This window comes from Phocoena sinus, chromosome 19 (genome assembly GCF_008692025.1).
Source record: "Phocoena sinus isolate mPhoSin1 chromosome 19, mPhoSin1.pri, whole genome shotgun sequence".
Classification (NCBI taxonomy): Eukaryota; Metazoa; Chordata; class Mammalia; order Artiodactyla; family Phocoenidae; genus Phocoena; species Phocoena sinus.
Window position 1 is genome coordinate 31,803,917 of NC_045781.1, and position 24,166 is coordinate 31,828,082.

Below are 24,166 nucleotides of genomic sequence, written 5' to 3' on the forward strand. Positions count from 1 at the left end.
TCACAACCCAACCGATGGTGCCATGGAGCAGGAAGGGCGTGGGCGGGGCCACAGGAAGCGGCAACGCTGCGGCCACGGCGCGGGGTGGGGCCGGCTCGGCAGAGCCTGGGAGTTGCGGGACGTGCAGCTGCGGGGTTCCGGCCGGCGTGGACCAGGCTGGCCAGGGATGGTGACCCGCGGGGCCCTGGGAGTCCTGCTCCTCCTGCACCTGGCCTCAGGTGAGCAGCCAGCCCCTTACGCCCTCCGGCCAAGCCTGGGAGACCCAGGGTCGGGGACAGGGAGGGCGTGTCTGGAGCAGGTCCTCCGAGGAGCCCAGGTGACGGCCGCAGCACCTCCTCTGTCGTCGGGGTCAGTCCTGCTCTCCCGATAAACTTTGGTCAGCACTGGTCTCAGGTCCCCTTTGCTTCCCCACAGCGCCCTGGAGATGGGAGAGCATCGGGGGTGCGCCCACACTTCGTCCCTCAGGCTGCGGCTCCCCGACAGGCCTGGCTCTGGGACACGGGTGGGCCCAGGACAAATTCTTCAGCTGGCCTCTGAGCTCCAGGGGGAGGCGGCTGGGACCCTCGAGGCTGAGGCCAGGCCGGGCCTGCACGGCCCTCCCCGCACCCTGCCCACCCCCCTTCCCCGTCACGCCGGCTCCCCTCCTTGTCTCCTCAGCGGTCCCCTGGTCCTCAGTCATCCAAGCCGAGAACAAGGCCCTCCCTGACACTTCGCTCTCAGCCTTGCCCACAGCCAGGCGGTGGTTCTCCAGAGGCAGCTCGAGGGCGCCAGGCCTGGCCCTTGCCTCTTCCGCTCCCAAGAAAGCCGGCCCCACCCCTGGCCCACCTGGCCAGCTCTCCCTGGCGCTCTGTGCCATCTGCAGGGATGCCCTCGCGCAGAGGAAGCTGCGCCCTCCCTGTGCACCCATCTCCGAGCCTTGCCTGCTCCTGCTGTTTCGCTCTTGGTTCAGTGAATGGCCTGCGTGCCTGTCCCCCACCCCTGTGTGTGTCCAGCATGCGGTCACACGGCTTTGCGCGTACGGACCGACCTCTTTTTGGGGCTTAAAAAAAACCCTTGTCTCGGGCTTCCCTGGTGGCGCAGTGGTTGAGAGTCCACCTGCCGATGCAGGGAACACGGGTTCGTGCCCCGGTCCGGGAAGATCCCACATGCTGTGTAGCGGCTGGGCCCGTGAGCCATGGCCGCTGAGCCTGCGCGTCTGGAGCCTGTGCTCCGCAACGGGACAGGCCGCAGCCGTGAGAGGCCCGTGTACCGCAAAAAAAAAAAAAAAAAAAACCCTTGTCTCTTCAAATGTTGGGAGATTCAGGGAAAAGCAAAGTTTAGTCTGTGGCTCCAAAAAGTGTGAAAAATGGCCGGGCCGTACCAGCGGGATGGCGGCAACACCTGATGGATTAATTAACTTCATAACCACTAGTGGCTCTTCCTCGATCTCATAAGGACCCTGGGCCCCTCACGAAAGTTGTAATTTTCTGGTCAGGCCTTGAAGGCTCCCCCGAGTGATGGAGTTTACCCTATGGTGATGGGTGCTCTGGTTCAGCTGTTTAAACAGTGTGAGGAGCCCTGAGAGGTTTACGTCTAGAGGGAAGGCTCTTTTTTTTTTTTTTTTAATTAATTAATTTTTGGCTGCATTGGGTCTTTGTTGCTGAGCGTGGGCTTTTCTTTAGTTGTGGTGAGCGGGCTGCTCTTCTTTGCAATGACTTCTCGTTGCGGAGCACCGGCTCTAGGTGCGCAGGTTTCAGTAATTGTGGCACGTGGGCTCAGTAGTTGTGGCTCGCAGGCTCTAGAGCACAGGCTCAGTAGTTGTGGTGCACGGGCTTAGCTGCTCTGCGGCACGTGGGATCTTCCCAGGCCAGGGCTCGAACCCGTGTCCCCTGCATCGGCAGGCGGATTCTCAACCACTGCGCCACTAGGGAAGCCTGAGGCTCCTTCTTTTGTGGACATTTTGGGGCAGTTGCCATGTGTTCATTTTCTCTTTCATTCATTCATTCCAGAAGCGCTGGTGGAGCCCTCTACTCAGTGTCAGGCCCTGTGCTTATATACCATGTGGTCCCTGCCCTCAAGGGACTCACAGTCTAGCAGAGTGATGGGATGCTTCAAAAGAGTCCAGGGCATGGTGGGGGCCCAGAGGGAAGCAGACACACTCTTTAATAAAGGGATACTTTACCAAGGACATGTCAGGGCTGGCACAAGGGACAAGAAGCTGTGGCTGTTGGCAGAGGGAAGAAGGCCACTGGTGGGGAGCCTTAGGGAGGGGCGAGTACTGCCCTGACCTCTGACCTCCTCACCCCCCCCCCATATGAACCCAGATTGAGGTGGTCCTTGGAGGCCAACCTCTGGGGCAGAGCGGGATGGAGAAGAGTAGGGTGGGTCTGGAGGGCCTCTTGCACACAGGCCTGGTTCAGGCTCTCCCTGTCTTGGCTAAATGCTTCTTCTAACGTCTTCCAAAAATAATTGCAAAAACCAAGTTTCATAATCTTCTCTGCACCAGGTACTTGCCAAGAGCTTCACAAGCCCAACGGCCCTTGTGAAATTTCATGGCAGGCCAGGAGGGAGGCTCTGTTAACACCCACCGAGTTGCCCCCTGCACCCAGCACCCATGTGTGACCCTCAGGCATACAGAGGGCTGGGATTACAAAGAGGATGGTGCCTTCCCTGGAGCTGACAGTTTCCTCCCCCTCTCTGCTCTTCTTCCCTCTTTTTCTCTTTTTCTCTTTCTCCTTCCTTCCCTCTTCTTTCTGTCTTCCTCCTTTGTTTAAAAAGCAAACATGGATGTTATTATACACATGCTCATCCATCATGTGATTTTTCCCATTAAACAACATGTTATGAATATCTTTACAGTCTAACAGAAAACTGAAGTCCCTTTACAAGCTACTTAAAACATTGTCACATATAGGGCTAATTATAAGATCCACTTGAAAATGTTATTTTTTTACCTACGTTTACCCTAACTTTGGTCTGCCATTATCTTTACCATGTATTTTATTTTTGTCTTAAAATTTAACTAGTTTCATTTAACGTGAAAGTAATATTGTGCATAATTTTTTTAAAAAAATCAAACGCTGGAGAAGGGTGTGAAAAAATGAAAAGTAAATGTCTCCCTGCCCATTTCACCCGCAGTTCCTGGTGGGCCAGTCAGAAACGTAAAGGTGCAGATTGTCAAGACCCAGCCCCACTGCCCCCATAAAGGGTACACTAAAGCAGTTCATGGAAAAAGACATACAAATAGATGCTCAAACTCCTTCTTAAATTAAAATGAAATTCAATTTTACCCCTCAAACTGGCAAAGATTTGAAAGTTTGGTAAAGTCTAGGACTGTGAACATGTGGGTAAATAGTCACTCTTGCCCACTTTTGGTGCGAGTGTAAATAGGTGGAGCCTTTTTAAGAAGGAAATTCGATAATATTTAGCAATTTTTAGAATTTCATACTTTTTTTTTTTTGCGGTACGCGGGCCTCTCACTGTTGTGGCCTCTCCCGTTGCGGAGCACAGGCTCCAGACGCGCGGGCTCAGCGGCCGTGGCTCACGGGCCCAGCCGTTCCACGGCATGTGGGATCTTCCTGGACCGGGGCACGAACCCGTGTCCCCCGCATCGGCAGGCGGACTCTCAACCACTGCGCCACCAGGGAAGCCCAGTTCATACATTTTGATACAGAAATTCCAAGGATAGGAATGTTTTCTATGAATTCTTAACATAAGCTGACAAAGATGTAAGTAGCGTTATTCAAAATAGTAAACGAAACAAAACAAAAACACCCTAAGTGTTCACCAACACGGGGCCAATTGAAAAAGCATAACAACACCCGTATACTGAAATAGTATGCAAGTATATAAAGAATGAGATGGGTATGAGTCCAGCTCAGGTTCACACAGTTAGCGTAGATGGATGGAGCTGGGGTTGTAGTCCACACCACCAGACTCTGGAGCCTGAGCTCCCCTACCCGCTGCCTCCCCATGCAGCCCATTCACACTTTGCATCCCTCTCTTAGATCAGAAGAATTCCGCAACCATGCATGAGGAGTCAAGACAACCCTGCAAAGGACTCATCAATGCAAACCGATTTGACGACTTCAGCCTTGAGGACACTGCTAAGTGCTTCTCAGCATGTGCACAGTCAGGGAATGAATCCTGCAATCTGGGAAACTTGCAGAGGTAAAGGCCCCTCTGAGATGGAGAAGGAATCTGGGGGCTCTGGCAGGGGTGGAGTAGGGAGGCTGTTAAGAAGGGATGGAGCTATCAGCCCTTTTGGACCCAGAAAATGCTGCTCTCATCTCACCCTTCCACCTTGTTTGACACCCACATTCCCCCTGACCACCAAGACCCTATGATCTAGGGGATGCAGAGGTGAAATTAGCCCCTGTCCCTGTCATTGGGAGTTGTGGAGGGAGAGACATGGCCCCAAATGATGGTGATTCTAGAGTGTGATCATACAGAGGGTAGACAAGGCACCAGGTTAGCTCAAAGGAGGGAAATCTGCTAAGGCTTCACAGATGAGGCCACCCATGAACGGGTTTTGAAGGTTGCATAGGAGATTTCCCATTGGACTCAAGCAGTGTTAGGGGATACAGGGAGAACTACAGTGCTTTGAACTGTGAAAGAGTAAAGTGCTGGGGATGGAGGCAACAATGGGGAGGTTGGGTGGGGGGGTTGGACAGGAAATCTAAGCAGGGACCAAAGTGTGAAGGGTTGTGTAAACTATACCACTGCGGGAGGGGGCAGGGCAATGATATATTTTAAATACAGGAAGAGCATAGTCAACTTTGCATTTTTAGAAAGATGGCTCAGGCTTCAGGGAAGTATATGAGGGTGGTGATGTGACAAGAGACGTGAGCAGGTAGGATGCAACTGTGGTGGTCTGGGTAAGAGTGAGGGCTGAACAACCACCAGCACCACCACCAATTGGCACTGTGTACCTGGATAGGAGGGATGGGTCAGAGACATCGAATGATGTAGAATCAGTGCGATCAAGAGACCGATAAGACCAAGAGACCAAGAGATACTGGATTAAGGGAGAGGAGGGGGTTTGGAATACAGCATCTCCAAGAGTCACCTTCAAAAGATCTTTGCCTTTCACCCCTCCTCTCCCTTCCAATCAGAGTTACCCATCCTCTTCTGGGATACTCAGGACAGGCTTGTATGCACTCAGTATATATTTGTTGGAGAAAATGAGTGAAAAGTTTATGTTCTCAGACTTGGTGTTAGCACAACAATCTGATTGAGTGCCATCACTTCAGTGGCCTGAAAAGGCACCCATGAGTACCTGCAGCTGCTTCGGGAGCTTCGGATCTCCAAGCAGCTGTTCAGGAGGCTCCTCTTTGTGCTGCCTTATGGAGGGCCTAAACACCTTTGGGGAAAGTAGGAGCTCTGACATCAGAAGATGTGGACTTGGTTCCCAACTCTATCACTTTACCAAGTTATCTCCTTTACCTTTACAACCCTGTGAGGTAGGTCCTGTTATCAACCCTTTTTTCAGATAAGAAAACTAAGGCTCCCATAGGTTAAATAACTTGCCCACGTTACACAACAGGTAGGTAGCAAAATCAAACATGAACCTAGGTCTGGAGGTCAGTAGGGGAGGTGTACAGTAATACAGACTAGGGTCAGACTGGCAGTGCTCAAAAGTGGAATTGGACTTTGGACAGGTTAACTTTCAGTTTCCTCATCTGTAAAATGGGGCTGAAATAACACCTGACTTGTAGAATTACTGCAAAGATTAAATACATAATTCAGACACGTTAGCTGTTATCATTATCTTACCAGCATTGTCATTTCATTACTGTTGCAAAGCCTTTATTCTTTTTTTTTAGTACTTTTTTTTTTTTTTTTTTTTTTTTGCGGTACGCGGGCCTCTCACTGTTGTGGTCTCTCCTGTTGCGGAGCACAGGCTCCGGATGCGCAGGCTCAGCGGCCATGGCTCACGGGCCCAGCCGCTCCGCGGCATGTGGGATCTTCCCGGACCAGGGCACGAACCCATGTCCCCTGCATCGGCAGGCAGACGCTCAACCACTGCGCCACCAGGGAAGCCCACAAAGCCTTTATTCTTGATCTCTCTCCTATACCTTCCTCCTGGGGTGGTTGTTGAGATTAAAGGAGATTATGCATGGAAAAGTTATTAGCAAATAATAGGAACTCAATAAATTTGAGTGTTCTTTATTTTAATGACTCTTTCTGATTATAAAAGTAATTTTATTTATTTTTTTAATAAAATTATTTTATTTATTTATTTTTGGCTGCATTGGGTCTTTGTTGCTGCTTGTGGGCTTTCTCTAGTTGCAGTGAGCGAGGACTACTCTTCGTTGTGGTGTGCGGGCTTCTCATTGCAGTGGCTTCTCTTGTTGTGGAGCACAGGCTCTAGGTGTGTGGGCTTCAGTAGTTGTGGCACGAGGGCTCAGTAATTGTGGCACGAGGGCTCAGTAGTTGTGGCTCTCAGGCTCTAGAGCGCAGGCTCAGTAGTTGTGGTGCATGGGCTTAGCTGCTCCACAGCATGTGGGATCTTCCCAGACCAGGGCTCCAACCCGTGTCTCCTGCATTGGCAAGCAGCTTCTTAACCACTGTGCCACCAGGGAAGTCCAGTAATTTTATTCTTCATAAAATATTTAGAAAGTAGCTATAAGAAGGAAAGTGGAAAATTCCCCTTCTTACTATCCAGAGATAATCATTATTTTCATTTTGGTATATTTCTTTAGATAGATAGACAGATATGGATGGATATAGATAGCTATAGATATATCACATACCTCATTTATCCATTCTACTATATTGATGGATAGTAACATTTGGGTGGTCTCCAGTTTCTGGCTTATACAAAGAGTGTTGCTGTAAATATTTTTGTTCGTGTATTTTGGTGAATGTATGTATTTCTGTAAGGTATATTCCTAGGAGTGAAATTGGTGGGTCATAGGGCAGGCATGTGATTAGCTTTAATAGAAACTGCCTAACAGTTTTCCAAAGTTCTTGAACCAAATTTCACTCCCACAATCAGTGTATGATAGTTCTAGTTGCTTCACATCCTTGTCAACACTTGGTATTGTCTGCTTTTTCATTTTAGCCATTCTGGCAAGTTTGTACTGTATCATATGGTGATTTTAATTATATTTGCCTGATTAAGTTTAACTTAATCTTTCATATATTTATTAGACATTCTGATATCCTCTTTGTGAAATGGCCGTTTAAGTCTTTGGCTTCTTTTATGGGGTTGTTTGAATTTTTCTGAGTGATCTTTAGGGGTTATTTATATATTCTGGTTACATGTCTTTGCAAATAGATACACATGAATATGTTCTCCTTCATTGTGGATTGCCTCTTCATTCTCTTAGCATTGTCTTTTGACTACAGACAGACATTCTTAATTTTAATGTAGTGTGATATACCAGATTTTTACTTTATAGTTAATGCTTTGGGGTCTTATTTAGGAGATGTTTGCATCCCCAGGATCATGAAGATACTCTTCGATGTTTTCTTTTCAAAGATTTATTGCTTTATCTTTCACGTTTGTCTCTATGATCCACTAAAAGAAAGTAAAATACTGTGGAAAACTCTTACTTTTCAGAATTTTCGGCTTAGCTAGTGCCTCTCAGACTATAGAGTCTCACAATTCTGAAAAATGTCTGGAGGAGAAATCAGCTGTACATTTGAGACCCTTCGAGTGCCCAGGTTTATTTCTTCACCCTCTGCACCACCCCAACACCACCACCAAGACCACCAAATGCCCTGTTTATACTTGACAAAGCGCTGTTGTGCCTGTTTGCAATCCAGACCCAGCCACAGTCAACCACTGACTCTGTCTGGGCATTTTATATAAGGAAACCATACAACGTGTTGTCTTTTGCATCTGGCCTTCGTCACTTAGCATGTTTTTGAGGTTCATTCATATTGTGACAGCAGGGCTTTTTTTTTTTTTTTTTTGCAGTATGCAGGCCTCTCACTGTTGTGGCCTCTCCCGTTGCGGAGCACAGGCTCTGGACATGCAGGATCAGCGGCCATGGCTCACAGGCCCAGCCGCTCCGTGGCGTATGGGGTCTTCCCGGACCAGGGCACGAACCTGTGTCCCCTGCATCGGCAGGCGGACTCTCAACCACTGTGCCATCAGGGAAGCCCCTCTTCCCCTCTTTTTAAAAATTGGGTTGTCTTCTTATTATTGAGCTTTAAGAATTCTGTATGTAATCTGGATACAAGTCCTTTATCAGACGTATGATTTGCAAATATGTATTTTCTCCCAGTACATGTTTTGTCTTTTCATTTTCCTAATAATGTCTTTTGAAGATCAAAAGCATTTAATTTTGATAAAATCCAACTTAAATTTAAAACATGTCAAAGAAATGTTCATCATCTAGCCCACGGTTACAAAAGTTTTCCTCTAAGTTTCCTTCTCTATGTGTATGGTTTTAGCTCTTATAATTAGGTTCATTTTGCATTTGGAGTTCATTTTCTGTGCACAGTGTGAGGTAAATGTCTAACTTTATATTATTACTCTCATTTTGCATTTGGATATCTAGTGGTTTCGCCACTATTTATTAAAAAGACTATGCTTTGTTCATTGAATTGCATTTGGGAGGGCATTTCATTGAACAGCCAAATACAAGTTCCTGGAATGTCTTCTTCCCATTGAGATAGTAAACCAGAAACAAACGACGTTGCTGGGGGGAAATGCAGAGATTAATGCTGCCATGAAAGGCTTTAACGAAGCAGGAGTGATAGTGATACCTATTAATTCCATTTAACTCACCAGAAGTCAGGTGGATCTTGGAGAATGACTATGGACTGTCATTAACTTAATCAGGTGGTGAGTCTAATTGCAGCTACTGTCCCAGATGAGTATGTTTACACAAAGAAATCAACACAGCCCCTCACAATTGGTATACAGCTATAACGTGGCTAATGTTTTTTTCTCCATACCATTTTTCAAGAACTGCCAGAAGTAGTTTGCTTTTACTTGGCAGAGCCAAGAGTATAGAGCCACAGTGTTCCCTCGGGGTTACGTCACGTCTCATTGCTGTCATAAGATAGTTCACAGAGAACTCATTTATCTTGACATTCTACAGAGTCCCCTGTATTGACAACATTATGCTGATTAGATCTGATGAGCAGAAAGTGGCAAGTTGTGAAGGTGCCTTAGGAAGACATGTGTGAACTAGAGGGTAAGAGACAAACTTCACAAGAATTCAGGGTCCCATCACCTCAGTGGATCTCCTGGACATTCAGAGGACTAGAGAATATCAATATATGCCCTCCAAGGTAAAAGACAAGTTGTTGAACCTCACACCACTTACAGTGAAAAAATGTATCATGCAAACATGAACCAAAAGATATCTGAATAGCTAAATCAGTATCAGACAAAGAAGATGATCCTTAAATTGGTGTCAACTTTATAATTAAAAATGCAATTGTAGGGGCTTCCCTGGTGGCACGGTGGTTGAGATTCTGCCTGCCGATGCAGGGGACACGAGTTCGTGCCCCAGTCCGCGAAGATCCCACATGCCGCGGAGCGGCTGGGCCCATGAACCATGGCCGCTGAGCCTGCGCGTCCGGAGCCTGTGCTTCGCAATGGGAGAGGCCACAACAGTGAGAGGCCCGCGTACAGCAAAAAAAAAAAAAAAAAAAAAAAAATGCAACTGTACATCCATGGTTTAAACTTTTTGAATGTATGTTACTTTTCACAACTAAAACAATTTTTTTAAGTGCTCTGAGAACCAGATCAGGAAATCTTCCCCCAAGAAGATAAATTCATGGGCTGTTTTGTAAGGCCAAGGAATTTTTTAAGTGCATGAGGTGAACTATATGTATTGTGAAATACAGTTCTCTATTTTATTTGGTAACAACAAAAATCACAATACTTCTTCATTTAGATTTTTAAAAGATAAATAAAAAACTAGTATCAGTTGGTGTAGCTCAATCAATGGATTTGGACAATCTCAACCCACTGTTTCTGGATGAATGTTCTAATTGCCTGAACCATTCAATCTCATTTTCACATATTTGCATGGTTTACTCTTTATATTTTACAATATTTTTTTCCTGTGGTTTCCTTGGAGTTTTATTCCTTGGTAACTGTGTTCAAAAAAATGATGTCAAGGGGCTTCCCTGGTGGTGCAGTGGCTGAGAGTCCGCCTGCCAATGCAGGGGACACGGGTTCGAGCCCTGGTCTGGGAAGATCCCACATGCCGCAGAGCAACTGGGCCCGTGAGCCCCAACTACTGAGCCTGCGCGTCTGGAGCCTGTGCCCCGCAACAAGAGAGGCCGCAATAGTGAGAGGCCCGTGCACCGCAATGAAGAGTGGCCCTCGCTCGCCGCAACTAGAGAAAGCCCTCGCACAGAAACAATGACCCAACACAGCCAAAAATAAATAAATAAATTTATAAAAAAGAAAAAATGATGTCAAAATAAAAGCCTCCCTTTTGCCTCCCTGGTAAGCCCTCTATAGCTACTCCTTTCCAATAGCCTCGATCTGGTTCTATCTGCTCTTGCTCCCCTTCTATACCATTGCTACCTCAGCCTTCACCTGTTTAAAACTGCTTTTAAAAGGTGGGCAGCAAGTCTTAGGACCCCAGGCTTGGGAAAAGGGACTCTGGCCAAAGAGAAGTTTCAGCACCACGGAGAGCGCCAGGATAGGGACGTGGATGGGAGGGGGGACTTTGCTCACCCTAACTTTCTAGCCCATGGCAAGGGCGCTGCGGTAAAACAAATGGCAATTAAATTTGTGTTTATTTTATGTGTAAATTATGTGTTTCCAAGACCAGCTCAGTTCCCAAAATCAGTTCCCATACAGCTAAGTCTTCAACGGCTGAATTCCCAGTATTCATCTAGCACTCAATAAATGTGAGTTAGCCCTCACACCACACAGTGATCATCCCACAGTTTGGAATACTCAGAAGAATTTCTCTAAAGAAGATTTACAGAGACCAATAAGCACATGAAAAGGTGCTTAACATCATTAGTCACTAGACAAGTGCAAATTAAAACTGCAGTGAGATACCACTTCACACCCACTAGGTTGGCTATAATTGCAAATGAAACAAAACAAAGTGAAAAACATCAAGTGTTGGCAAGAATCTGGAGAAACTGAAGCCCTCATACATTGGTGGTGGGAATATGAAATGGTGCAGCTGCTATGGAAAACAGTTTAACACTTCCTCAAGAAGTTAAACACAGAATTAACACAGCAATTCTACTCCTAGGTATCCACCCAAAAGAATTAAAAACAAGTCTTCTAACAAAAGCTTTTACGAGAATACAAGCAGCTCTATTCACAATAACCAAAAAGTGGAAACAATCCAAATGCCCATCAATGGATAAATGTATAGACAAAATACGGTATATGCATACAAAGGAATTTTATTCATCCATAGAAAGGAATGAAATATGTATACATGCTACAACGTAGATAAACCTTGAAAACATGCTAAGTGAAAGAAGCCAGACACAAAAGACCAGATATCATATAATTCCATTTATATGAAATGGAATTTCATAAATCTATGAATAGGCAAATTCATAGATTAGTGGTTGCCAGAGGCTGGGGGAAGAGTAACTGCTTAATAGGTTCAGGGTTTCCTTTTGAGGTGATGGACGTGTTCTGGAACTAGATAGCAAAGATGGTTTCACACATTGTGAATGTATTTAATGCCACTGAATTGTACACTTTAAAATGATTAAAATGACAGACTTTACCTTGTAATGTATTTTGTTACAAAAAAGAGAAATACGTAAAATACTCAGAGGGGCCACTGGCTCCGGAATCCCTCAGAACCAGCATGAATCACTCCCGTGCCACCCCTCTCCTCCTGCAGCATCCCAGGGTCTTCCCTTTGATATTCTGGGTCACCTCTCCTACACCAGGAGCCTGATGATTGCTGCGCATGGTATCTCTCCTCCTGTCATCCAGGTGAGTGGACCAGGTGAGTGGGTAACTCAGCCTGCAAGACCCTATCTTCCCTTGTAGATACTGGCTGAACTATGAGATCCATCTGGTGGAGAAGAGTCTGACAGAGACAGTGAATATGAGTTTTTTGAAGGCTCTTGTCAAGAACATCAACACCAACATCTCAGAAGACCTGCACTTCTCTCTGACCCCCTCTCAGGTGAAGGCTTCCCCCCATCCGCACTGGCTGGTCCTGGTCCTACTTTCCTCAGGCATATTTTTCTGAGAGAGTCATGGTCTGTGCTTGGTGCCCATCAACAGTTATCCTTCCCATGTCCCATTTAGTAGTTCTCTGCCACCTGGCTGATGGGTGCTGGTGAGTTAATCGGTTGAGTGGATCCTGGTAATATATTACCCAGGGTGAGACCTTCAGAAGATCACCGAATCGAGAGTCAGGATTCTAGCCCTGGACTTCCCACCACCTGATTAGGTGTCCTCCAGGAAACCCCCTCCCCTCTCTGGGCCCCTGAGTCCTCATCTGTAAAATGAGCTCGAAGGCTGTTCCAAAGTCTGAGGTTCCCTTGAACTCTTCCACCAGGGGACACATTAGAAACCAGGTAAAGGCACTTGTAGAGGTGCTGCAAAGGGTTAACGGGCAGATTCTGGGTTTACATAGGTCTGGATTCAAATCCCATTTCCGCCCCTTACCAGCTATTGTGATATTGGGCAAATTACCTAACTTTTCTGAGCCTCGGTTTCCCCATCTGTAAAATGGAGATGGTATTGCCCACTTTCAAGGTTGTCAGAGGGAGCAAATGAGATAACTCACAGGGAATGCTTGGTGCGGCGAGGGCACAGCCTCCCTTAAGGCATAAAGCTGAGGGTGGAAGTTTGGGCAGCAGGGAAGTGGTCTATCGTGGAGGGATTTTAGGTCTGCCTGGAGAAGGGGAGATAGAAGATGGACGGGGCCTTTCTCAACCCTTTATCACGTCACCCCAGCAGCTGAGCCCTCTGCGTGGGGTAGGCACCGGCCTGTGAAATCAACCACATGTCCTTTTGACAAGGTTCTGGATTGGGAAGCAGAAAGTTGAGTCTCTCGGCTACAACACTTAGCGCCCCCTGTCCCAATGCCCATGGGATGCTTTTGAGGCAGGACCAGGTGGGGCCAGGCTGCAGTCCCAGGGGGAGCAATGAGGTCAGAGAACGAACAAAACACTCTTGGCAACTATCAGTAAAATTTATTTTAATATTTTGACCATTCTTAGCTTTTACAAAATGTGTTGTTGTTGGGTGGGGGTGGGTATCACATTCAGTGTGAATTCTTGTGTCCTCCCTCTCGGCCCTTGCTGTCTCCCTTCCTGATGGCCTTACACTTTCCATTTATCCCTGAGTTGGAAAATAGACACTGTCACCATAGCCGTATGCCAGCACAACGGGGGTCAGGACCCTGGCCAAAAGCACCACAACTGACCCTCTCTCACACTTGCAAACTGACCTGTCCAGGTGTCGCCCCTTCACAGCCCACTTTCAACCTGATGGGTGGCCACGTGGGCATCTTACTGGCTCCATTCTCCATATTGGGAAAACCGAGGCTCCACAAGGCTGTGATTTGGCCAGGAGCTCACAGCCTGGACAGAGCAGGGCTTGGACTGTGCCCCCAGGTGTCCTGCCTCTCAGAGCTGTCCTCGGTCCTCAGTGCTGCCCCACCACCCAGCATGCCTGTTTTTCCTTCCATGTCGGGGAGGGGTGGGCAGGACCTGTGTTAGGGGCTGGGCTCCTCAGGGAAAGACAGAGCGGCTGGGTCTGTGGTTGCAGGTTCCGAAGCAGGTGACAGAGGACGAGCACCGGCACCCTGACAGAGTCCGGCTGCCCAGGAGCCTTTTTGGATCCTTGCAGGGCAGCAGGCCAATGGTTCGGTTGGCCATAACCATCCTGAATGTTGGTTCGGGGAATGTCTTCAAGGTGAGGAGAGGCTCAGGGTGGCTGAGGTTCCATGCTTGGTTAAGCAGGACATGCTTGCCCTCTCTGGAGTCTTTGCTGAGGGACCCGATGGGGATGGAGGAGGTGAGGAACCTCTGGAGTGTGCCTAAAGCAGCCGAGGCCATCCCAGACCCCTGTCTCTAGGGTCTGTGGACCGCGGGCTCACGCCAGTTATTCACACTCCGCTGTTTGGACTGCCCACACCTGTGCCCTTGGACTCCTGTGTGTGTATCCCAAGTGTGTTCATGACCCCTGTGTGGCCTCGTGCATGCACAAACATGTATCTCCTTCCTTATTCCTGGTGCGCACGTAATCATGTGTGCTGGTGTGACCATGTTCACATGAGCAGGTGTACCCAGGCCCTTGCAAATTTGTACCAGGTATGTCCCCAGAGGTGTGTCTCCACTCCCATGGGGACATGTGTATCCCTGAGTGCTGGTGTGGGCAGGTGCTCCCCACCTGTAGGCACCACTGCCCTCCATTTCCCGGCTGATCTTCCTTCTAACCCTGCACTCCAGTTAAGAGGGCGGAGGAGGCCTGGAGACCAGCAATGGAGAGCCATCAGGTACACGGCTTTGCAGCCGTTTGGCCCGGAGGGTAGGGCCCGCCCTGGCCCAGCTGGAGCAGACTACAGAGAGCAGCAGGAAGAAGGTCGCCCATGACTCCCTGCCCCCTGTTCCCCCGGCCCCAGACTTTGCCCTCCAGGCAAGGGCCACAAGCCCTAGCGGCTCCCAGGAGCCCTGAGAAGGGCTGGGCTGGGGCAGCCCCTTGTGCAGCCTGGCCTCACCCATGTCCCTCCACAGGGCCCCCGGCTCAGCCTAGAGGATGACAGCAGCGTGTTGAACAATCACGTGGTAGGCTTGAGTTTGGGTCATATAAATGTCACCGGCCTGGCTGAGCCTTTGGAGATCACCTTCTCCCACCAGCACCAGCCTCCTGTGAGTCCCCCACCCTGGCCTGGCAGCTCCTGAGGGGCAGACATGCGGGTGGGCACCCCTGGGCATAGGGGCAGACACACACGGACTCTGCACACCCCACGCTCCCACATCCACCTGGGTTTACATAGGTCTGGATTCAAATCCAGACACACAATTGTGCCCAGGGACACATGCCCACCCTGTGCACGCATGTCTCCACATGCCTCCCAGACACCCTCCGCTCCTGTGCTCATAGAGATGCCCAGGGGACCTGGCAAACACACGTGCACGCGCACGGCTGCCCACACACACGCTCCCCTAAAGGCATGTGCCTGCAGACATGCGCCCCTGCCAGCCACAGCCCCACGCCTCTTCACACCCCCGACATGCTGACCCAGGATACATCAAACGCTTCGCGTTCCTGTGTGACCACAGGCTGAGACTTGCTTCTACCTAATGCGTGCCTGTGCTGAGACCCAGAGCACACTGTCTTCTCCCCCTCCCCGTCCTACCCTCCTCTCCCCTCTCCCAACTTCCCCTGCCTCGCCCCTGACTCCCAATCTCTGGTTTCAGAACGTGACCCTCAGCTGTGTATTCTGGGACGTGACTAAAGGTAGGGCCTGGAGGATCTTCCCTGGGTAAGATGGGCGGAGGGTAAGGGCTCCTTAGGGGACAGGACTCCAACCGCAGGGCCCCTCCCCTCTTTCTTTCCTCTCTGGACCCCTCTCTTCCCTTTCCCTGCCTTCCCCTCCCCTCTGCTTCCCTATATTCCCGGCCCCTCCCCTAGGCTCCCTCTCCTCCCCAGGGTCGTCAGGAGACTGGGCTTCCAGGGGCTGCTCCACAGACGTCGGAGTCAATGGGACCATCTGCCGCTGTGACCACCTGACCTTCTTCGCCTTGCTGCTGGTAATGTCGTGCCACCCCGCCCCCCGCCATCCTAGCAATTCTGGAAGTGCCAAGGCTCCCGGCCCAGGGAGGACGCTGCCTGGCCTGGTCTCCAACTGATAGGATTCCTATTTGCGGGGATCATCCACAGAGGCCGATCTTGGACCAAGTCACCGTAAAGGCCCTCACACGCATTTCCCAGGCTGGCTGTGGAACCTCCATGATCTTCCTGGCCTTCACCGTTGTCCTCTATGCTTTCCTGAGGTGGGTCACCCCATCCCCACCCCACATCTCCCTCCTGCCCTCAAGGGCGGCACCAGGGCAGGGTAGAAACCAGCAGGGTAGTGTTAGTCGTGCAGCACTATGCTGGTATTTTCTCCAAACCTCCGTTTCCTCACCTATAAAATGGGATTGGAGGTTGACATGTGTCTGGCTATTTCAGTTACAAGTGGCAGAAGCTCAACTCAGATTGGCTTAAACATAATAGGTAATGTGTGGTTCACAGAACTGAAAAGCCCAAGGTGAGCTCACTTCAGGTGATGTTGGATCCAGGGGCTCAAAAGATGTCCCCAGGACTTGGTGTCCCTCTGATTCTCAAAACTTTGCTTTCTCCTTTGTCAGTCATGTCAGGCAACTTCTCCATACTCAGGGGCCTTGGGGAGCCCCAGGCTTGCATCATAGTTTCTGAGCTGCCTGGACAGCTAATATTCTAAACTAAGGCCCAGAATTGAAGTTTCTAAAAAAACTTTCTTGGACTTCTCTGATGGCACAGTGGTTAGGAATCCGCCTGCCAATGCAGGGGACACGGGTTCGAGCCCTGGTCCGGGAGGATCCCACCTGCCGCGGAGCAACTAAGCCCGTGCGCCACAACTACTGAGCCTGCACTCTAGAGCCCAAGAGCCACAACTTCTGAGCCCTCATGCCATAACTACTGAAGCCCACGCACCTAGAGCCCATGCTCCGTAACAAGAGAAGCCTGCACACCACAACGAAGAGTAGCCCCTGCTCGCTGCGACTAGAGAAAAGCCCATGCGCGGCAACAAAGACCCAATGCAGCCAAAAATAGAAATACATAAATAAATAAATTTAAAATTTTTTATTTTGAAATAATTACAGGCTAACAGGAGCTTGCAAAAATAGTACCTAGAGTCCCATGGTTCCTTCATCCAGCTTTCCTCAGTGATGACATTTTCTATAACTGTAGTACAATATAAAACCAGGAGATTGACATTGGTACCGCACTGCTAACAAGACTACAGAGCTCATTCAGTTTTCACCATTTTCCACGTGCACTCAATTGTGTGTGTGTGCGCATGTTCACACACGCGCACAGGACTGGCCACATCATTTGTAGGGCCCAGTCCAAAATGAAAATATGTAGCCCCTTGCTCAAAAATTATTAAGAATTGCAAGATGGTGACAGCAGAGCATGAAAACGAGCATAGGGCCCTTCTGAGTGCAGGGGCCTGCAGAGGTCATACGCCAAGGAAGCTGACCCTGTGCTTGTCCTGTGTGTGTGTGTGTCTGTGTATATGTCTATGCAGTTTTATCTCATGTATACCAGACTTGAGTTATACTGGTCTAACTTAGACCATGTGCCCATGACTGAACACGCCACTGTGGTGAAAGGATGAATTACACTGATTGGTCAGGCCACCCTAGTGCCTGCTCTTGGGTTTGAGAGTGCATGGCTGAGAGTGGGGAAGAGTGCTCCCAAGGGAAACCTGGGGCTGTTTCTGGAAGAAGGAGGAGCAGAAACATCAGAGGCTACTGCAGCCTGTGCCCAGGCCCCGGCCATGGCGGAGGGAGCCACAGGAACTGCCAGCCTCAAGGAACCTGTGGGAGCAGCCCCACGGCTGGCCTCCCGACCCACGACGGGCCTGGAGCAGCCCTTGGTCTCCTGACTCCCGGTCCGGGGCCCTTCCACTGCCTTCCTGCACATGCTGGCACTGCTTGGCCCTGGACTGAGGCCCCCACCAGCCCCACCCACTCCATCTCAGACGGAACTGTGAGTGTAAATGGTGCCACCCCTGCCCCCATCCCCCAAGCCCTGGCCTAATACAAGCTGAGCATGACTTGCCAGCTGGCTGCACTGCTGGACCCTGTGAGACGGGCTTGGAGCACCAGGAGGAGCCGTCAACCTCTCCCAGGGGTGGGGCCTGGCATCTCAGGTGAGGTGGACATTATCCCTCACGCCCACTCCAGGCAGCCCTGAGCTCCCACCCCTCCAGTGAGAGTCCTTTGGGAGCTGATTTGCTAGGAATTCGCAGTGGGAACTCCACAGAGGGGAAAGTGAGCCCTGGGAAGAAGCCCTGGACTGGGAGTCTGGAGGCCCTGCCCTGTGCTGTGACTCTGAGTCCCTGTTCCTCTCTGAGCCTCACCCTCCCTACTAAGTTCTAGGCTTCATACATCCATGACCTATCTGCCCACTCACTCAACCAATGCAGGGCTTCCTCCTGCTTATTGTGTTAGGCCCCAGGTCAAAGCCTGGGGAGAGACGGAAATAAGGGGTGGGTGGAGAGTTACGCTGCGCTCACTCCTGGGAAACTTCCAAATAAGCCTGGGATAAGTGACGTTCAGAGACAGCCTTCCCAGAAAGAAACACCCAAGGGGGATTTTGAAGGTGAAGCAGGGAACGGCATTGAGAGCAGAGGGAAGAGTGTGGGCAAGTCCGGGAGGCGTAGAGAAGCAGAATGCATTTAGGGAATTGCCAATTAGGTAGTTTGGCTCAAGCGTGGAGTCAAGGGATGAAGCCACCAGGATCCAGAATCCACAGGGCCCTACGGGTCGTGAGAGGGCTCGTGGACTTGAACTGGAGTGTTCTCACACGCTGGTTGCTGGCAGGGGTGGAACAGAGGTGATCAGACGGAGAGGCCCGGGTGCCCCCTTGCAGCCTCTCACTGGCCCTTCTCGCCCCAGGTTTTCCCAGCAGAGGTTGAACTCCGAAGACGTCCCCAAGATCCACGTGGCCTTGAGCGTCAGCTTATTTCTCCTGAATCTGGCCTTCTTCATCAATGTGGGGCACGGCCTGAAGGGGTCCGATGCTGCCTGCTGGGCCCGGGGGGCCGTCTTCCACTACTTCCTGCTCTGTGCCTTCACCTGGATGAGCCTGGAAGCCTTCCACCTCTACCTGCTCGTCATCAAGGTCTTTAACACCTACTTCGGGCACTACTTTCTGAAGCTGAGCCTCGTGGGCTGGGGTAGGTGCTGCTTGGCCAGGCAGAGGGGACGGCTGACTCTGGAAGAGGCAGCAAGGGGACCAGCCTGGGGCAAGGGAGGGGCAGCTCCCTCTCTGATTGGCTCAGAGCTCGAGGGATGGACAGCTGGAGGGGGATTTGGAGGAGGACGTGCCAAGGGAGCCCCAGCAATGCCATACCTCCTCCTCCCCTTGCCCCCAGGCCTGCCTGCCCTAATAGTCATCGGCGCTGGGAGCGCCAACAGCTATGGCCCCTACGCCATCCGTGACGAGAAGAACACCGCCACGCTGGAGCTGTGAGTGCTGGCTGTGGAAGCTGCGGTGGCCTCAGGGTCCTGGGGGCCAGAAGGAGGTGGAGGTGGGGAGACGAGGGAATCCTGGGAAGAGAGACGAGTAAGTCAAAGCAAAGGATCCTCAGATCCAGCTAGCGCACGGCCTGCAGGGGTAAACTGAGGCCCAGAGAGAGGCAGTACAATGAGAGGGGGTGAGAAGGAGAGAGAACTGGACCAGGAGGCAGGATGCCTTGCTCTAGCCCGGGTCACCACAGCCTATATAGCACCTTTGGGCAAATTTTAAAAGGTACCCCCCCCATCCCTCTGACCTGCCATGCCAGGTGCTCAGCCTGGTGAGTGGAGGGTGAGTTGGATCTCAGCCCCCACCTGCCCCCCAGCCAGGTGCCCTTGTGCAGGGCACAACCTGCCCAATATTTGCAGCAGCCCTGATTCCATCCAGACTCTGTCTCTGAGTAGCTGTGTGACCTTGGGCAAGCCTGTCCACTTCCAGAGCCTCGGTCTCCTCATCTGTACAATGGGGGACTGATCCACATGCTCTTTTGGGCTTTCACTCCTGCAGTGCAGGGAACAGGGGAGCTGAGCTGAGCCTCTCCCAGGGTACCTGCCTGAGGCCCATGGTTCTGTGCTAAGAAGAGCTGGTGGGGCCTTGGTCCTGTCCCCAGGGCCTCAAATGCAGGGCCCCAGGGGCCAGGCAGGGGACATAAGTACATGCAGCGGCCTGGGTGGGCACAGCGACAGACTGGCAATCACGTGCCAGTCTAATGGACAGCTGACTACTGTCCCTCCGGAGGGCATCCACAGAGCTGCCAGCTGTATGGTTTTATAAGAGAAGCAGAAATCTGGATGTTTCAGGAATTCCCTGGCGGTCCAGTGGTTAGGACTTGGCGCTTTCACTGCCAGGGCCTGGGTTCAATCCCTGTTCAGGGAATTAAGATCCCACACGCTGTGTGGCGTGGCCAAAAAAAAAAAAAAAAAAAAAAAATTGGATGTTTATGCCAAACATTTCACTTTTAAAACGTGGTCATTAATTCAATTTTTTTTTCTTACAACATAATGTGGGGTGAACGAAACATGTCTTTGGGACAGAACTGGCCTTTTACACTCACTGGTCTAAAAAGACAGCCCCTCCCCCGGGAGAGTGGGGAATGGATGGGTGGAGATGGGAGAAGGCATCTTTTTGGTCAGAGAAGATCTGGCAGGGAGACAGCCCAGGGCTTGCTCTCAGGAGACTTCCTCTGGTCCTAACGGCCATCCGCCTCCTCCAGGTGCTGGTTCTGTGAGAAAACTGCCATCTCTGCGCTCTACGTCACTGTCCACGGCTATTTCCTCATCACCTTCCTCTTCAGCGCCGTGGTCCTGGGCCTGGTGGCCTTGAAGATCTTCACTCTGTCGAGTGCCACAGCGGGCAAGGAGAAGCGGCAGCACTGGAAGGGGGTCCTCACCCTGCTGGGCCTCTCAAGCCTGGTGGGCGTGACCTGGGGGCTGGCCATCCTCACACCCCTAGGCCTGTCCACCACCTACGTCTTTGCACTGTTCACGTCTCTGCAAGGTGAGGCTCCTGGGCCAGGGAGGTGACGAGCTGCCTCGCCTGCACCAGGGGGTGTTGGGGGGCTTTGGGGGGAGGGGGTAGATGGCAAGAAACAGGATCCTACTCAGGCTCGCTCAAATCAAGGGTACTGATTTTAAATATCCAAGGCTCTCCCAAGGACCCCAGGGCAGGAAGGCTGGCTGACCTCATGGGAGCTGGTAGCAGGGTCAGGAAAAGCCACCAAAACCAAAGCAGATGCTTTCCCCATCCTTTTCTCTGGAGTCACACGTAGTCTCTTACCTTCTCTCTGTGGAAGCGTCTTCGTTCTTCTCTCCACTGGCCCATTCCTACCCATGGCCCCCAACTGGCTGCCCAATATGGCCCCCTCATCCCTATGTGACCTTCCAAGTCTAGTGACCATGGTCTGCTTCAGTCTCTTCCATGTTCTTAGGAGAGTCAAGGATCTGACTGGGCCATCTTGGGTCAGGTGTCCATGTCTGGTCCAATCATCTGTGACCAGGAGGGCGGGATCATGTGATGTGAAGGCAATGTGACACGAACAGAATCTCTAAGGGACTGTGAAGGCAGGAAGCAAATGGTTAGTGGAGGAAATGCTTGCTACGTCTGCTCCCTGCTCCCGCGGGGTTCTTTCTCTGATACCCAGCAAAGGGGCTGGCGCCCAGGGTGCATGTGGGACACGGTTTCCCTGCCCGCACCTGTCCTTTTTGTTCCTCATACCCCTGTTTCATACACGCAACTTAAAGAAGCATCACAGCCTGACTGTGAGGGAAACAGCTAAGAGAGGAATGACAAGGAGTTACTAGGAACCGAGGGGTCCTAGATCCAGCAGGTGCAAGCCCACAAGAACAGGGCTGGCTCCCAGTGCCTCACAAGACTACATGGCACCATGGTTGGCAGCACTTGGGGACAAGCAGACCGGGGTTCAAATCCCACCTCCACTCACCACCCCAGCAAGTCACTCAGCTCCTCTGATCCAGTCACCTGTACAGCTGGGATAATTCCAGTACTTTTCTCACCAGATTTCATGATGAATAACTGAGGTAATGTCTGTGTGTAATACAGGAGGCCTTCAGTATGTGGGAACTATGTTAACAACAGCAGAAGTCGTTATTATTAGGCCACCGGAGACTGTCCCCAGATGAAGAATGATGAGTCCACCTCTGAAAATTCCCAGGGGTTACGGCTTGGAGAGGGATGCACCTTGAAACTGTGGATTATGTCATTCTTTCTGAGGTTACCCATCATAGTTAAGTCTGGACACTTCACCACACTGAGTTATTTCAACTGAGTGTAACTCAGTATTTCTCTCTTCTTCCCAAACAGAGCCCTCAGCCCACTTTAACTGCCCTTGAACTCTTCTCAATATTTTTTTATTGTTGTGTAGGGCTTTAGTTCTACATTTCTTTTAAAGAAACACAAAGATTTTTACTTTTCTCTCAATTTCTGTACTTACTACAATTTTCATACCTCACCTCTTCCCTTTTCTTCTTGCTGAAGCACATCCTGTAATAATCCTCTATAAGAGGGGCAGTGATAGTTGTCTTGCATGTCTGAAAATTCCTTCATTTTGGTCTTTTATGAGATAGCTGTGTGTATAGATTTTATTTCGAGGACTCTGGTTTTCATTCTCAAGTTATCTATTTGGTTCTTTTTCAGGAGTAGGTTTCACTTTTTGTCTGATTTTTCTATACATTCTTGAACTTTTATAGTGGAGTGATTTCTCCTCTGAGTGGCCACCAGCCCAGGCCCCACCCCAGGCTCACTGAGGCCCTCTCCTCCCTGACAGGTGTCTTCATCTTCTGCTGGTTTGTTGTTCTCTACTTCCCAAGCCGGAGCACCGTGACCTCGTCTTCCGGCACTGCCCGGGCTGACCAGGTCCTCACCGTGTCTCATGAATAGCGGGCTGCCGTGTGGCCAGGCCGGGGCTGGCCTGCACTCTGGACTCAGCTCTGATTTGCTGTGTGACCTTGGTGGGAGGGAAGAGGTACTCCCTGCTTCCTTCTGGGCCTCAGCGCCCTTCTCTGTACAATGGGACTGGGGAGCAAGGGGATGGGAACCAGGTTGGACCATGTGGCCTCAAAGGTCTTACCCAGATACACCTATGGGTCTGAAAGTTCACAGATCCAGGATGGCAGGAGTCTCAAGTCCCTGTAATCCTAAGACCCTGCCGGCACGCCCACCCCCTGCCTTCAGAGCAAAGCGGGCTTCTGGTCTCAGGAAGGGCCTGAGCCCAAATAAGGAAGTCTGTCGTTGGCCTCTTGAAGGAGCCCCCAGCCGCTCCCCTCCCTTACTTCCCCTTGTCACCGCCCTCCCACAACTCTACCCTCTGGCTGGGCACCTGGGGGGCCCTCAGGGCCACCATCCCCTCAGGCACTGGGGCGGTTGTGGACTGGGGGTTTGTTGCCGGGTAGGGGGGAGTGGGGTTTGGTCCTCGCACCCAGGCTGCCCCTGGTCTCAGCCACTCACCAGGGCCCATCCTCACGGAAGACCCCCCCTACCATTCAGGGGGCTGCCAGCCCTCCAAGTGTTGGGGACACCGAATATCAAAGAATTCCACTTACTCAGTAGGTGGGATACCTCAAGCAAGCCCCCGTTCCCCACTCTGGCCTGCCCCTGTCTCGGGTCGAGGGGACGGGAGGGGACGGGAGGGTGGGGCGGGGCGCTGCACATCTGAGGCCTGAGGAGCCAGGGCCGGGGGCAGGGGGTGTGGGCTGAGCAGAGAGAGGGTGGGCATTTCTTCTGAAGTCTGAGCTCCTATAGAGCAGGCGGGCACTTTGACAGCTTTGCTCGCTCACCGGTTCAGCCCAGCCCGAGCCTGGCACGCTTGGCAGGCCCTGAATAAATATTAGTTGGCCCTCGATGGAGGTGTGAGTTTGGCACCAGCCTGACAGGGCCCTGAGCCAGGGGAGTGCCTCAGGCCAGACCCAGCTGGGTTTGTCACTTCCAGTGGCTGGGCTTGGTTTCGAAACCACTGGTTTCCTCAGTAGGAAGCAAAAAAGAGGCAGAGACAGTAGAGACAGAAGTAGGGATACAGAGATAGAGAGATGGAGAGAGAGAGAGAGAGAGAAAGAATTAACAGATGAACTGCCACAAAGAAGGAAAACAAAAGGAGAGAGACGGACAGATGCAGAGACACACTGGCCCCCTGGCCTGGCCCAACCAGGAGGGCAGGGCACTGGTATCCGTCCCCGTCCCCTTACAGCCACTGCGCACTTCAGCCCTAACTTACTACTGGGACAGCTCACCTCCCTCCCCAAACCCCACCCTTCCCAGTGTGCTTTGCAGACGGTCAAGCACCTTCTATAGGTGAGAAGCCTGCCTCTTCCCCCCAGATGCCCTGGATTGGATTCCCCTTCTCCCTCCTCCCACCCAGCAAACAGATGAAAGAAAGGAGGCCCGGGACCCTTGGTTTACGCAAGTCACTGTGTTCCCGGAAGGGAAATCTTAGAGTGTGGACATTGCGACAGTTGAGCCACATTATCAGTTTTTGTG

At 51.0% G+C, this 24,166-nt stretch overlaps 1 protein-coding gene across 4 annotated transcripts in view; it reads left to right on the top strand.

Moving 5' to 3' along the window:
• ADGRG3 (adhesion G protein-coupled receptor G3) overlaps nt 1–24,166 on the top strand; it is a 30,986-nt gene that overhangs the window by 391 nt on the left and 6,429 nt on the right. Inside the window, exons 1-12 of one of the 4 annotated variants that reach the window (XM_032611989.1) lie at nt 83–218; nt 3,987–4,149; nt 11,936–12,074; nt 13,670–13,816; nt 14,638–14,772; nt 15,325–15,364; nt 15,539–15,657; nt 15,788–15,900; nt 18,556–18,836; nt 19,035–19,128; nt 20,391–20,674; nt 22,461–23,309. In XM_032611989.1, the coding sequence (XP_032467880.1) occupies nt 167–218; nt 3,987–4,149; nt 11,936–12,074; nt 13,670–13,816; nt 14,638–14,772; nt 15,325–15,364; nt 15,539–15,657; nt 15,788–15,900; nt 18,556–18,836; nt 19,035–19,128; nt 20,391–20,674; nt 22,461–22,573 (1,680 nt within the window). In that variant the 5' untranslated portion in view covers nt 83–166 and the 3' untranslated portion in view covers nt 22,574–23,309. Of the gene's footprint in view, nt 1–82; nt 219–3,986; nt 4,150–11,935; nt 12,075–13,669; nt 13,817–14,637; nt 14,773–15,324; nt 15,365–15,538; nt 15,658–15,787; nt 15,901–18,555; nt 18,837–19,034; nt 19,129–20,390; nt 20,675–22,460; nt 23,310–24,166 lie in introns of those variants that run through there. The other 3 variants (XM_032611990.1, XM_032611993.1, XM_032611991.1) reach the window with 3 other exon arrangements.